General features: G+C 42.8%; 1 protein-coding gene across 1 annotated transcript; it reads left to right on the plus strand.

The window, feature by feature from the left end:
- The first annotated feature begins 3,167 nt into the window (after positions 1 to 3,167).
- Positions 3,168 to 9,245, plus strand: LOC133252133 (olfactory receptor 2Z1-like). The gene is made up of 2 exons (XM_061424848.1): positions 3,168 to 3,196; positions 7,994 to 9,245. The coding sequence occupies exons 1-2, from the start codon at positions 3,168 to 3,170 to the stop codon at positions 8,958 to 8,960; spliced, it is 996 nt and encodes a 331-aa protein (XP_061280832.1). The 3' UTR covers positions 8,961 to 9,245.
- The last annotated feature ends 6,907 nt before the right edge of the window (positions 9,246 to 16,152 follow it).

Here is a 16,152-nt window from a genome sequence, read left to right on the forward strand (position 1 = left end):
AGGGTTTGAAACAATAGTGTGGGGGCCCTGAAGGCCCTGAAGACACTGCATCATGGCTAAGAAAATATTTGTGTGTGTGTGTGTTTCAGAGAGGCCCCCCATGTCCAGAAACCATGAACTTTATCCCAGATCTTGATATTTGCTCTTACTTACAATTCTTTTCAATATAGATTGTATCTTCTTTCTGAAGCCACTTAACTGCCTACATGTCAAAAAAAAAAAAAAAAAAAAAACCAGGAAATATTTAGGAGCCAACAAGGAGAGAATTAAAGCTTTCAGTTTTGGAAAACTCATCCTGTCCAACTGCAGGGACTCAGGTATCTGCACAGGTAAGGAACCTGCTCACCAATATGTAAAAATATCCTGAAGGATGGAGAGTCACAATCTTCCTCAATCAGCTATTTCAGAAATAAACAGCCTTCTCTTCCAGGACAACCTTCTTATAATCCACCTCATTCTACATTCATTAACCATGGGGACTTTGTTAAAGTTCTGGTCTGGAGGAGAACTAGGAGGTCTTAGTCACCCTCCACCTTCTTTCCTCCTGCCCATATGTAAGCAGTTTCTTTTGATGTTTCTACCTAGGTATTTTAATCATTTTTTTAAATTGCAGTATAGTTGATTTACAATATTATGTTAGTTTCAGATGTAGAAAAAAGTGGTTTGGTTATAGAACATTCTCTAGGATAGATCCACTCAGGTTTTATTTGAGCAGAGTCTGTTGGAATGGCAATCTACTCCAGTGTTCTTGCCTGGAGAATCCCATGGACAGAGGAGCCTGGCAAGCTACAGTCCATGGGGTCACAAATAGTTGGACACAACTTAGCCACTAACACTGCTACTACTACTCTTGGCTCAAGGTTAAAGTACATCAACTGACATTTCTAAAAGTAATTACTTGAATTTAGGCTGGCATTTGGTGACCAGTCACACACAAATTTTGGAGCTGTGAGATTTCAGAGAGCAGTCAGAAAGCTGTCTAAACAAAATGGCTCGGTGCCACAAGTAGTGGCTTCAGGTCAGACTGAGTTTGAACCTATCAGCCTGGCATCTGCCATGTCTGAATCTTGGCTTTCTACCCTGTAAAACACATATAACAAAGCCTATGTAGAATATATGCATTTAGCACACTGAGCCCAATTCTGGCACACAGTAAGCTGGTAGGTAGAAATATTAAAGCCATGTGTGTCTACAGATGGCTTGTAAACTCTTGTTGGCTGAGAAATCCCAGCAAGCTTACCTCTCCTCTCACCATCACTATTCCCTGACCTCTCTCAACAGGTGGTGATACTGCTCACAAATTAGTCATTCGTTGTCTCCCTGACACCAAGTTTAGATTTTGGCCACAATTACAGAGCATCAAACAAATCAGCAGAACTGTAGAAAGTTTGTCCATAAATGAGGCCAATGGCAAGAGTGGCAGTTTTTCCCTCACGAATCCTGAACTATATCCATGAAAGCCCAATTCCATCCCTGTGTTATAGAGTAACCACACTTACCAATGTTTTGGTGTATATCAAACAACCTCAAATATTCATCAGCGGAATTAGTTGTTTGTGCCAAGCTGCCCACTGCTTTGGAAATGCCTGACCATGTTTGTTTGCATCCTATAAAACCCAGGCTGAGGTTGTTTTGATGCTCTAAATAGGTGTGAATTTTCACTGCTTCAAAAGCATCTCCTTTAGTCAAATGGATGAGCTTTGGTCCATCCCTTTACTTCTGTCATGAGTGGTGGTCTTCTTCATTCACTTAACCACTCAACAGCCTCATTCAGCTGCCATAACATGCACCGTTCATCATATTGCTCCATGGAACTTGTTATAGGAATACCATTAGGGAACATACGTTTGGGCAAAAATCACCCAGGAAATCAGAACGATCAGTAGAAGTTTTCCTGCTCTTGGCACTATGGACATTTGGGAGCTGGTTAATTCCCTGTTGCAGGGGTTGCTGCCCTGTGTACCCGTGTTCAGCAGCACCCTGACCTCTTCCCACTACATGCCATTAGCACTCTTCCTTCTAGTTGTAACAACCAAAAATGTCTTCAGACAGTGACATGTGTCCCCTGGGGGGGCAAAATCACCCTCTGGATTACAGAGAACCTCTGGGCTACAGCAGTGGTTTTCAATTTTTAGCAAAATGAGACCAACTGAAGGGCTTGTGAAAACAGACTTCTGAGCCACCACCCAACATTTCTAATTGGATAGGTCTGAAGTGGGCCCTGGGGATTTGCATTTTGACAGTGACTGATGCTGCTGATCCAGGGACCACCTCTGGTCTAAGGAGATCTGGCTGCCAGCTGTTGGCATATCTGGCATGTTTGTGAAATCCCTAATTCGGTGGTTTTCAGATTTGTCTGCAGATTAGAAACACCTGGAAAGTATTATTTAAAGTATTTTATTCAAAGTGAAAGTGAAGTCGCTCAGTCATGTCTCTTTGTGACCCCATGGACTGTAGCCCACCAGGTTCCACCATCCATGGGATTCTCCAGGCAAGAATACTGGAGTGGGTTGCCAGTTCCTTCTCTAGGGGATCTTCCCGACCCAGAGATTGAACCCAGGTCTCCCACATTTCAGGCTTTACCCTCTGAGCCACCACCTTCCAACAATCCAGCTGTATTCCAGACCAAATCAATCTCCACTTCTGGGGATGAGGCACAGGCACTGGTATTTTGAAGCTACCCAGATAATTTTGATGTGTAGACAGATTTGGAAACCATTACTCTAAATATCATTACCTTCTTTGTAATGTGGGGTTAAGCAGTTTATATCTTCTCAGGACATACATCCTACAAGTCTCAACAGCACAGCTAAATCAGGAGAATGGGCCTACGTCGGACTGTGCAATCCTTGCATCTGTGGATGAGAAAATGGGGCAAATGTAGTTACAAAAGCTTTCCAGTCATGGCACTCTGAAACTGGAAGGAGCACTAGGAACAGGCAACAGCTCACACTAATCATGGTAAAGGTCGATATGATAAGTTTTGCAAAGACAGGGCTCTAGGGGGCAAGCAGGAAGCCTTTTGGCATGCCCTGTTGAAAGGAGGTGGATTTCAAGCTTCAGCTTTCAGATTCTCTAGGTGGACTCCACAAAGGACCTGCCCTGGTTTCTGAACCTCAGCCTGGAGCCTAGGGAGGAAAAAAGTCAACAAGAGACTGAGACTCCTGATGGAAACTGCAGATTGGGACAATGTGAGGTGAGTAGGGGGATGAAATGGGAGATGGAGAGGTGGGGAAGTAATTTAAAACTTTTACCTCCATTTATGCAGCCCCATAAGTGATAAAAGGCAATTCTACAACTCCCTTCATGTAAAACTTTGCAGCATTTAAAATCTCTAACTGGAAGTTGTTTTTGTTTGTTTGTTTGTTTACACCACTCATCTCCAAAAATGAGACCTCTTAAATTGTAAAATCCAGGACTGTTCTTTATAAAAAGAAAAAGAAAAATCAGTCACACTGCAAGGGAATAAAAAAAATCATATCAGTGCAGAAAAATCATAAGGGAGAAAACAAAGCCTTAGGCTATATTTAGCCAACACCATGAAATGACCATTTACACTGAGGATTTCTTTGTTGTTGTTCATTGTGGTAATTCTTTAATGTTTGCTGGGTGCTACTTCAGATCTAGGTAAGCTAGAAGATGAAAGAATAGAAAAATAATATCCTCTTCCTCCATGGAACAGCTTGAAAGAAAAAGAATCACCCTGAATTATTCTGAGACACACACACATCACACATTCACTGCGTACACTGCATTGCAGATATCTGTGTCAATACTGAGAAACAGTCATGAAAAAAATAATGAACAGTGTCAGGACAACCAAAGAAGCATCTCTGGGTGCAGGTACTCATGCACAGCCCCACAGAGCAGACACTAAATTCAGATGGCTGTGCCAAAGGAAGGCCATAGAGGTAATAGTGTTTTGTGGATAAGTGTGTGTTTCTTTCAGATACTCACCACACATCCTACAAACATTGCCGATAGTGAACCACATTCTGTGCAAAGAAGGAAAGGACAGAGTCAGTCACTACAGGTAACTCTCAACCAAGATGGGAGATTCTGTGTGCAGTGAAGAAGCCCATCCTATCACAACAAACAGAACCCCCTCCAAGGTTTCTGAGAGGAAAACCTTGGAAAGTAAATCTCCAAGTGGAAGAGACTAGCGGCTCTTTGCAGGTACATGTATTGACTATGTGATTATTTTGCAAAACTAATTTGCTTAAGTGAGGAAAGGAAGAGTTCTAACATTTATTGAATATGTATTATGCAAAAGACACACTCTCAACATTTTTCTTACTCAACATTTTGAAATAACCCTGAGAACTGAGTTTTATGATCCATTTTACAGGAAGATAAGGTTATAAAAATTGTAATAGGCAGAAAGAATGTGCTATTTAAGTTTCAGCTGCTATTAATGCCAAGACTATTACCAAAGAGCACTAAATGTGTACTAATTATTTAAAACTCTCAATAGTTCCAACAATTTTTGAGATAAGGAGCCTAAGGCTGAGTAGCTTGTCCAAGTCACAGGGCTAGGAAATGGTGGAGTTGAAGCTTGGGACTAAGCTGCCTGACTTCAGAGACTAATTCCTTAAGCACAATGGCTTAAACTGGGTAAAACCTGCAAAAGACATTCTATCATATCTGCATTATTGCAGGTTCTACACATGTGAGTTCTTATTTTTCATTTGCCTTAGAGGAATGGGCGGGAATGGAAAGAAAGGTAACTGATAGTAGAATTTTAGTGCTGAGTTTCCCAACCGGGGACAGTTTCGCAATGTCTGCACTATTGTTTGCCACAACGGAGAGCAAATGCTTCTGGCATCTAATGGAAGAGTCCAGGATACTGCTAAGTGCCCTGTACTGCATAAGACAGCACCCTCCCTCAGCAGTGACCGCCTTAAAGTGCCAGTTGTGCCCAGGTTGAGAAAGCCTACTCTAGAACACTGAGAAAAAGTTGGGATCTGACCTAGAAAATAAAAAATATATTGACCAAGGCTCATGCTGCTTTCCCATTGCAAAAATGGGAATGTTTTACAGCTGTAAAATCTATGGAGGCTGAGCCATGTGAGATGCCAAACAATGCAAGCTGTGCCTGCAAGATGCCAAAACAGGGACAACATGAGAAAACACTCTTTAAGGGAATTTTTTAAATATACCTGAGATCTTACTTTTATTGAAGGAATGGTGGGAAGAACAGATCAGGAGATCATCGCCATTGAAAAGATTGTTTTTCACAGTTCCCATGGGGAGAGAAAATGCCACACTATATAAGACCATGCAGGAAAGAACTAAGGTTGGTCAGAAGGCAGGAGGAGTGAGAGGAATGCATAAGTCAAAGCCTTATGCGTTCACTGGGTTTTGTGGGAAGAATTGAGTGAGGCAGGGTAAGCAACTGAGAAAGTGTAGGATTACCTTGAATAGTAATATCAGGAGGCTCTGGGCGACAGGGGTAATCTCTCATTGTCTGGGACATGGCCCGATGGTGATTCAGGTCGTAGGAATAGTGTCCTGGACTCCAGAATCCTGATATTTGGAGGCAGATGGTTGGTTTTCACATCAGATTCATTCTCCCAGGCAAGATGTTTACTATGTATAAGAATTGGCTAACCCTCAAGAGGAGCAGTTCTTCCTGTCCTGTGAGCCATCAAGAAAACAAAGCATTGTAAAACAGAGAAAATAGATGCAGTGTGTTATATCTTAACTAAAAGCTCATCTTGACTGTTTGGGTTTAACAGTGTTAACTTCTCATGTTCAGCTTCAGAGACAGGCTGTGGGAGCAAGACCTGCTATACTCTGAGTATATTTGATTCAACTGCAAGGGATCTGTGTGTGTCCAGTGTAAGCAGCCTGGAAATGGTGGAAATCTAAAGCCATAGATTAGAAGAGCCCTATGGTTTAGCAGGATGAGCCAGCACGAACACTGAGGAAAGGCTTTCCTTGTGATATACAGTGAGACCCAAGGCAAGCTGTGTCTTCTAAGTTCCTTTACACATTTAACCATGAGATGTGGGCAGTGGGTCTCAACTCAGATCACACATCAGAGTAGCCTGGGAGGTTTCAGAAGCACAGGTGCTCAGGGCCCATTCCCAGGGATTAGATTCAGGAAAACAGGACATACAGATTTACCATAGATTATATGGGCTTCCCAGGTGACCCTAACAGTAAAGAAGCTGCCTGCCAATACAGGAGACATGAGATGCAGTTTCGATCCCTGGGTCAGGAAGATCCCCTGGAGAAGGGCATGGCAACCCACTCCAGTATTCTTGCCTGGAAAATCTCATGAACAGAGGAGCCTGGTGGGCTACAGTCGATGGGGTTGCAAAGGGACACGACTAAGGGGACTTGGGACACATTGGGAACCCACGCATTGTAAATTACTGCTTGCCCTTAATTTGTAAACTTGTAAATTTGTAATAGATTGTACAGCCCTGCTAGTGATTCTGAAGGACATACAAATAAAGGCTATAATTTGTCACATCTCTGGCATGCCTCTGAAATTTGTGGTGCCTCCAGCCCAGTCTTGGTGACCCAGTGGTGTCCACCAGCTCCAAAATTCTCCCATATTCTTAGCTCATAATAGGACAGTAGGCAGTTCAATTCATTTCCTTTCAATCTCTTCATTTAAGTCACTTGCTATCAAACTCAAGACTGGAGATACAAGCCAGAATTCAAGTCATTTCCTAGGATTTGGGACATTTGGAACTAAGAATCCAGAAAAACTCAAAATTTCAAGTAATTTGTCTGGTGGGCAGCTCCCTGCAGGCTCACTTATAGCAGAATAAGCAGTCTGAGTTTGACCCTTGTCTACACTTTTTAAAATTGCCTTAGGATGACATCTTTGCCATCATAGCTTGACATTGACTGAAATTGACTTTGCCTGAATAAATGTAATTTAACAAGAGAGAACTTTAAAGCCTCAGAGCCTTCCTAAGAGAAACATTGAAACTGATTTACTTACTCCTACCATGGCATCTACAGGTTTATACTTAGCGCGAAGACCATTTACTATCAAAAATTTAAAAGGGATCTTCTTACTAAGATAATAAGACTTAGCTATAGGGAAACCATTTAAACGAGGTGACAGTTATGAAGATGAGAACAACATACTTCCAGAAACCCATGTAAAAAACGATTATAAGCTCTGAATACAATGAATGTATCTGGGACTCCTGAGGGACAAAGTGACAAGAGAAACATGGCCATGCATGGCTCTGCTAGCTGATAAAGCACACTTTGTCTGCCACAGTCACAGGCTCTCGTCTATCTCTAAGAGAAATGCATCACATGGATACCCAAGTACATAAAAATGTGTGTGTGTGCTCAGTCACTCAGTCGTGTTTGACTCTTTGCCACCGCAGGGACTGTACTTCCTAGGCTTCTCCGTCCATTGGGGGTTTTCAGGCAAAAATATTGGAGTGAGTTGCCATTTCTCCCTCCAGGGGAACTTTTCAACACAGGGATCAAACTCGTGTATCCTACATCTCCTACATTGGCAGGCAGAAAATAAGAATTTTGAACCATATAATTCATATAGGTGTGGATCTACTCCTCAGACTAAGCATTAGAGTAAATGTTTCCTTTTTATAATTTTTTTCCTGTGTGCCTATTTATTCACTGGAAATATTGCTAAGGATGCTAAGTATATTTTTATAAAAACATAAGGTGTTCTAGTGCACTGTGGTTCCTTTTCTAACTTTTTGAGATGGAAACTTTGGTCATTGGTTTGTCTTTCCTCTTTTATAACATTTGCATTTTGAGTGTAAGTTCCCCTCTGAACACTGCTTTGGCTGAATACCATGCCTGTTATAGTAGTTTTTCATTGTGAAAAAATGTCGACCCTATAGCAATCTGCAAGACTGTTAGGAAGAACTCCCACAGCCCCTTAGCCAGCCTTGCCAGTCACTTTCTGCTCTTCATCTATCACCTTCTCTCTGACTCAGAGTGGACGCTTCTGAGTCCTTGGTGAGCCGGTTCACTTTCCTCCCCACAGTGAAGTTCAGCAGGAGGCAGTCAGAAGGACCTGGAACCATTCCTCCTCCACTAGCTTTGTTCTCACCAGCCTTTTTAATGAGAGCCGGATGCACTTGTTCCTCTTCAGCATGGTGGTGGTCATCTACACACTCGCCATGGCTGGCAACACTGCCATGGTCCTCCTGATCTGGGCAGATGCCCGGCTCCACACACCCATGTACTTCCTCCTCAGCCAGCTATCCTTCTTGGACATCTTCTTCACCTCAGTCACTGTTCCCAAGATGATAGCAGGCTTCCTCTTTGGATGGATAAGCATCTCATTTGGAGGCTGTGGGGCACAAATGTTTTTCTTCATGTTCCTGGGGGCTACAGAGTGCATTCTGCTGGCCCTCATGGCCTATGACCGCTACGTGGCCATCTGTAATCCTCTGCGCTACCCACTGCTCATGAGTCGCCAGACCTGCCTGCTCCTGGTGGCTGCCTCCTGGCTGGGAGGGTCACTCAACGCCTCCATCCAGACTGTGCTGACCCTGCAGTTCCCCTACTGCGGCTCACAGAAGATTGCACACTTCTTCTGCGAGGTGCCTTCACTGTTGAGGTTGGCCTGTGCTGACACGGCTGCCTATGAGCAGGTGCTCTTTGTGACGGGTGTGGTGGTCCTCCTGGTGCCCATTGCCTTCATCACCACCTCCTATGCCTTAATCCTCGCAGCTGTACTCCGGATGCACTCTGTGGAGGGGCGTAAGAAGGCCCTAGCCACCTGCTCCTCCCACTTGGCAGTCGTCAACCTCTTCTATGGGCCCCTTGTCTACACTTACATGTTACCTGCATCTTACCACTCTCCTGGCCAGGATGACGTAGTATCTGTCTTCTATACAGTCCTCACACCCATGTTGAATCCTGTCATCTACAGCCTCAGGAACAAGGAAGTAACAGGAGCAATGAAGAAGGTTATAGGGAAGTGTGGGGTAGGTAGGACTGTTTAAGACCCAGGAGAGAAGGAGCCTCACCTCTAAGATGAGCCTGTAGCTCCAAATGCCCATTCTAGGATTGCGTTCCAGAATGAGCAGTCTCAAATCCACATACAGAGAAGTGAAAGGTGCTCTCCTCATTCCCTTCCAGCTCCCACACTTCAAAGAGATGTCCAGATAGTTTGTGTACACTCTCCGCTCACCTTCCCCACCTCAACAAACTCCAGGCCAGCTTCTCCATCCATCCCTTGTCTGAAGCAGCAATAACTCATCATCTCCATGTCACTGAGTGTCCAAGGGCTTCCCTTCTCTTCAAAGGGCCTTCATTGCTGGCTATTTCCCCAAACATCTCCTTTATTCTTCTCCAGCCACAATAACTCTCTGGCTGTTGCCCAAAATTCCTAAGCACAATCCCACCTAAGGGTCCTTCAACGCAGAGATCTCAATGCCTGGGCACTTCCCCCTATATTTTTGCATGGTTTCTGCCTTCACTTCATTTAGGAGCTGCTCAAATGTGACCTTTTAGGGATTCCTACACCAGCCACCCTGTCCAAAATGTCATTCCCACTCCATCATCTTTTTCTAACTTCATTTGTGTATTCCATACTTCTTTTTCCCTTTAGAATGTATGGGAGTACAGAGGCTTTGATTCTTAATTCTGATTCTAGAAGAATGACGGGCACAGGATCCATCAATAAATACCTGTTGAATCAACAGATAAAGCTAAAGAACATTTTCTTGCCTTAACCAATGTTGACACTGTTGTTGGTTCCTCCTTGAAAATCTCTCTTCTGGCCCACCGCTTCCTATTAAGTGATGAGTGCCTCAGAACCTGGTGCCTACCCCTTCTCAATCCACACCCTCTCTTATCACTCTAATTCATGGCCATGACTTCAGTTACCACCTGACACCAAACTCAGTCATATATTTATAAGCTAGCCAGATATCTCCTACAAGACTTTTCACACCCAACTCCATATTACACCCCACTGGATGTTTCAAAGGTACCTCAAATTCATCATGCCAAGACATAAAGTCATGATCTCACTTTCATGTCAGGTAATTGAGCGAATGTCTCACCAGGTCGGTAGGTGTGCATCGCCACTCATTCAGTCTCTCACAAAGTCCTCAGGACAGTGCATTTGACTGTAAATGCTTACCTTCCCACAAGGTGTATTCCCTTAGGGTTGCAGCTACCACTACCGTAGTCTAAAGATATGTAGATGAGTCAGGAATTTCCAAGCAGGTCTCCTTGCCCCCATTCTTAAACACCTCATGTACAAAATCACAGGTTTTTTTCCTCGAGATGTAGCCAACGAGATTTCTAAACACAAATCTAACCCCATGCCACCGACTTCACCCCATAACCTCCCCTTAAATTGTTTTAGCAATTGCCATTGTTCCTTCACATGTCATCATCTGATACATGATATATTTTTACATACATATATTTTTTACCATCTGTCTTCAACTATAAGGTAAGCTCCATGAGAACAAATGTTCTTTTTGCACTTGACACATAGTTGGCATTTATTAAATATTGAATAATCACTATGTGAATGAATTAATGCACTCAGGTAAAATAAATAATCTTTCCCATTGCTTACAAAGCCCTGGACAGTCTGGTGGTCTTGGCTTCATCTCATGTTTCTTTATCCTTAATCCTGCTCCTCTGCTCCTTCTTCCTTCCAGGTCATTTCCAGAGCTATTCCTCTGCCTGGGATGCTGCTTTCTCCTCTATGCTTAGAATCCTTCCTTCCTTAGCCCAGGTATCATCTCTTCAAGGAATTCTTCTCCATAATTCCAAACTAAGTCAAGTTCTTTTAGATATGTCCCATATCCTTCCTAGCCTTTATTTCTTCGATTAAGTTTGTCTCTTCACAGTACATGAGATCAGGGAGTCTCCATGACTTCACCACAGTGCCTAACTTTGCACCTGGCACATTATAATGCCTCAATAAGTATCAAAAAGAAAGAAAAGAAGAAGAATACAAGCAGAAAGGAGGGAAAGCAGCAGGAAGGCAGGGAGGTAGGAAGGGATAGAGACTGATTTGCAGTCTTGTACCTCCAAATTAGACCATACTTTGCCACCATAAATCTTTGCTTATATAATGCAACTGTCATAAGAGATGCCACCAATCACTCTATGTATTTTAAGACATCTCTAAAAGTCTTCAGAGGCCAGAAATCCATCCTGAAAGCCCAATCTACATCCTTTATACCGAAGCTGGATAATAAAAATTGAAAAAAGTCCAGCCTTTTCTTCCACTTCTGGTCATACACAGTGAGGATCACATTGTGCTTCCAGCAGCTTCAGGGACATCTTTTAGTAGGAGTGAGCAGTATAGCAGAAGAAATCAAGACCAGAATCAACTACCAGACTGTTCCTTTTGTCAGTTGCTTCCCCCACCAGGATCAGACCAGAACTACCTGACTTCCACTGCTATGAGAAGGCAAAGACTGCTAAAGCAGGAGAGAGAAGTGTCATGTGCTAATGGTACCTGCATGTGTAAAAGTCCTTCTGCCCCATATCCTGGGTATCAGCCTGGAATGACTGGCAGACAGAAAGCATGTTTCCTGGGAAGATGTTACCTGGCTCCATCCCACTTCCTCTGTCCTCCATCCTTCCCCCAGTGTGGTAAAGGGAAACCTAAGTACATGGTGATCCCCACCCTGGAATCCTGAATCATGGCTTAACTAATTATAAATTACTCATTAGAAAAGTTGGGGGGGAGATAAGAACATCATTGAGAAGTACGTTTCCACCCAAACATTTTAACCACATTTGCTTCTCAAGAAGAAATTAACTAAGGGGAGAGTGAGTTCTATTCCAAAGGATTATATGCAGGCAAACATCTCATAATCTCATCCAACCACAGAATTCCAGAACAGGATCCCCTTCTTCACCACATTTCCCAACCCTGTACGTTATAAGCATGATCTTTAACTCCTTAGTGCTTGCCCAAGCAAAGGAGAAAGCCATAATTTGCAGCTATTGATATGTCTGACCTCTCACTCATCAAATAGATAGGCAAGTTTTGAAAACTGACAAGTGGAAGATAAACTGTCTACTCATTTCTTCCTGTGCTACAGAGAGCAAGCTATATTAAGATATAAAGTTTGACCTTCTTCTTTGTAAATATACCCCAATTTCAACTGAGCAGACACTGCCTAGAATACATTTCCCAGTTATCAATGCAGCTAGGTATGGCTATGTACCTAAGCTCTGAATGGTGGCCCTTAAGCACAAATGTAGCCATTCAGCAGGATCCTCAGATGTAAGGGCTGTGTCACATTCCTCTCCACCCCACCACACATTCCTTCTGGCTGACATGAAGTCATAACAAATGAAGCTTCAGTGGACATCTTGGAATATAAGGCAGAAGCCAGGAAATGAGAATGTCAGAACAGCAATAAAGGAAGGAAATTGAGTTTCTGAAATCATGGTGTTGATCAACCACTGTGTTTTCTGGCACTTGCAGTGAATCTAATTCTAATTAACAACATTTCACACCACAAAAGTGACAGGAAGAGTTGACTTTTTTCATGGTGTGGCAGGAATGGCTGTGTAGCCCCATACTGCTGGAATGCGAGGAAAAGAAATATTTTCTGAAAAACTAGGTTAAACACACCAAAATGTACACACCAGAATACAACATGAGGACTATAAGTAGTTTTGAGAATTTGATCTCCACATGGAAAAAAATGGCAAACTCCAATTAGAACTGGCATTTAAGAAAGTACACATCATAGAATTTCCAATTTATGATGTAAGCTACTAGCTTTTTCCTTTTAATAGAATATGAAAACATGAAAATGGGAAGATTTTAAAACTGACTCAGCAGGAACTATTTGGCAAATGACATGGGAAAGCCTAGCTCTATTAGACATGAGAAATGCCAAGCATCCTTTGTCATAAGTCCTATACTTAGGAAGCAGAAGAAATAATAAGAAACATAATCTAGATAGGGATCTTGTTATGTGTGTTATGTATGTGCATGTGTGCTCAGTCATGTCCAACTCTTTGCAACCCTATGCACTGTAGCCTACTAGGCTCCTCTTCCCATGGGATTTCCCAGGCAAGAATACTGGAGTCAGTTGCCATTTCCTTCTCCAGGGGATCTTCCCAACCAAAGGATCAAACCTGTGTCTCCTGCATCTCTTGCATTGGCAGGCGGATTCTTTACCACTAAGTCACCTGGGAAGCCCATAGATAGAGACCTAGATAGATAAAGCTTTTAGATATATATCTCAGATAGATGATAGGTCATATACTTATATACACATATAATAGATAACAGATGGATGATAAATAGATCACTCACTAGATAGGTGATAGATAGATACATAGATAGATAATCACATTTTCTTCATTCTCTCCTGCATGGATGGACACTTGCATTGTTTCCATATCTTGGCTATAGTGAACATGGGAGTACATATACCTCTTCAAGACACTAATTTCATTTCCTTTGGGAATGTCCAGAATTGTGATTGCTGGATCATATAGTAGTTCTATTTTTAGTTTTTTGAGGATAATGTTTGTTTATGCAATTGTAAGTAGTCTTTCCATCTTCTTCATAGCCTTGATATTCCTCTGGAGAGGTGATTTATAGTACTTTTCCTCTCAGCTTCTTCCTAAGAGTAGGCCTACCCCCAAAGAAAGAATTGATGGTAGCCTCATTTCTCAGAAGTTGTTGCTTTTAGTAAGATAAATGAAGCTCTGAGAAGGTTTCTTTCTTTGAATCTGTTAATGTCAAATATCTTCAGCTTAAAATAATCTTCATATCAACTCAGTTTCTGAGCAGGTCCCCACACTTCACCTCAAAATGTTCAGACATAAAGATTCTCCAATTTCCTACCAGCTGGCATTTTCTCATCCTTATCAATCAGTGTAAAAGGACCTGCCCTCAACAGGTAATTCTCACTGCTTTTCCCCCAATAGTAGCAGCCCCGAGGTTTGAGCTGAAAACTGGTATCCCATCAAAGGTCTGATAACTCCACGTGAGGCATTTACTCCAAGGATCCTTTCCAGCCTTTCTTTCTCCCTTCTTTATCTGGAGAGAGACCTGGGAGACTATACTCAATAGGCAGATGGAGGGGCAGGATTTCTATACTTTCGGATACTCCACCCCTAATCTACCCAAGCCTAGGACATCACCCACACCTCCCTGCAGGGCCTTTTCCAGCTATTTTCTCACAGATACTCTCATTCCCTTGGTCACTTTGGCAGTGTGCCTACAGACTACCTCCTTGCCATCGGGTGCAGGAAAGCACACACCTGGGACAGGGAAGTAGTGATATAGCCAGCTGTGTCTCTCCCTTTCTTGCTCTCCGCTGTGACAAGGCAATCTCAGAAGATCTTTGACTGTTCCCTCTGTGACCTTCACCACTTTTTTTCACTTCTAAGTCAACTTCCTCATCAATTATTTTATTTCTTTAATTTTGGACTATTTATTCAAAAGATCATGGCACCTGGTCCCATCAGTTCAGTTCACTTCAGTCGTTCAATCGTGTCTGACTCTTTGCAACCCCATGAATCGCAGCACGCCAGGCCTCCCTGTCCATCACCAACTCCCGGAGTTCACCCAGACTCATGGCCATCAAGTCAGTGATGCCATCCAGCCATCTCATCCTCTGTCGTCCCCTTCTCCTCCTGCCCTCAATCCCTCCCAGCATCAGAGTCTTTTCCAGTGAGTCAACTCTTCACATGAGGTGGCCAAAGTACTGGAGTTTCAGCTTTAGCATCATTCCTCCCGAAGAAATCCCAGGGCTGATCTCCTTCAGAATGGACTGGTTGGATCTCCTTGCAGTCCAAGGGACTCTCAAGAGTCTTCTCCAACACCACAGTTCAAAAGCATCAAATCTTCAGCACTCAGCCTTCTTCACAGTCCAACTCTCACATCCATACATGACCACTGGAAAAACCATAGCCTTGACTAGACGAACCTTTGTTGGCAAAGTAATGTCTCTGCTTTTCAATATGCTATCTAGGTTGGTCATAACTTTCCTTCCAAGGAGTAAGCGTCTTTTAATTTCATGGCTGCAATCACCATCTGCAGTGATTTTGGAGCCCAAAAAAATAAAGTCTGACAGTTTCCACTGTTTCCCCATCTATTTGCCATGAACTGATGGGACCAGATGCCATGATCTTCATTTTCTGAATGTTGAGCTTTAAGCCAACTTTTTCACTCTCCACTTTCACTTTCATCAAGAGGCTTTTTAGTTCCTCTTCACTTTCTGCCATAAGGGTGGTGTCATCTGCATGTCTGAGGTTATTGATATTTCTCCCGGCAATCTTGATTCCAGCTTGTGTTTCTTCCAGTCCAGCGTTTCTCATGATGTACTCTGCATAGAAGTTAAATAAACAGGGTGACAATATACAGCCTTGATGAACTCCTTTTCCTATTTGGAACCAGTCTGTTGTTCCATGTCCAGTTCTAACTGTTGCTTCTTGACCTGCATACAAATTTCTCAAGAGGCAGATCAGGTGGTCTGGTATTCCCATCTCTTTCAGAATTTTCCACAGTTTATTGTGATCCACACAGTCAAAGGCTTTGGCATAGTCAATAAAGCAGAAATAGATGTTTTTCTGGAACTCTCTTGCTTTTTCCATGATCCAGCGGATGTTGGCAATTTGATCTCTGGTTCCTCTTCCTTTTCTAAAACCAGCTTGAACATCAGGAAGTTCACGGTTCACATATTGCTGAAGCCTGGCTTGGAGAATTTTGAGCATTACTTTACTAGCGTGTGAGGTAAGTGCAACTGTGCGGTAGTTTGAGCATTCTTTGGCATTGCCTTTCTTTGGGATTGGAATGAAAACTGACCTTTTCCAGTCCTGTGGCCACTGCTGAGTTTTCCAAATTTGCTGGCATATTGAGTGCAGCACTTTCACAGCATCATCTTTCAAGATTTGAAATAGCTCCACTGGAATTCCATCACCTCCACTAGCTTTATTCGTAGTGATGCTTTCTAAGGCCTACTTGACTTCACATTCCAGGATGTCTGGCTCTAGGTCAGTGATCACAGCATCGTGATTATCTCAGTCGTGAAGATCTTTTTTGTACAGTTCTTCTGTTTATTCTTACCATCTCTTCTTAATATCTTCTGCTTCTGTTAGGTCCATACCATTTCTGTCCTTTATCGAGCCCATCTTTGCATGAAATGTCCCCTTGTTGTTTCTAATTTTCTTGAAGAGATCTCTAGT

The sequence above is a fragment of the Bos javanicus genome, chromosome 7 (assembly GCF_032452875.1).
Source record: "Bos javanicus breed banteng chromosome 7, ARS-OSU_banteng_1.0, whole genome shotgun sequence".
In the NCBI taxonomy this organism is placed as follows: Eukaryota; Metazoa; Chordata; class Mammalia; order Artiodactyla; family Bovidae; genus Bos; species Bos javanicus.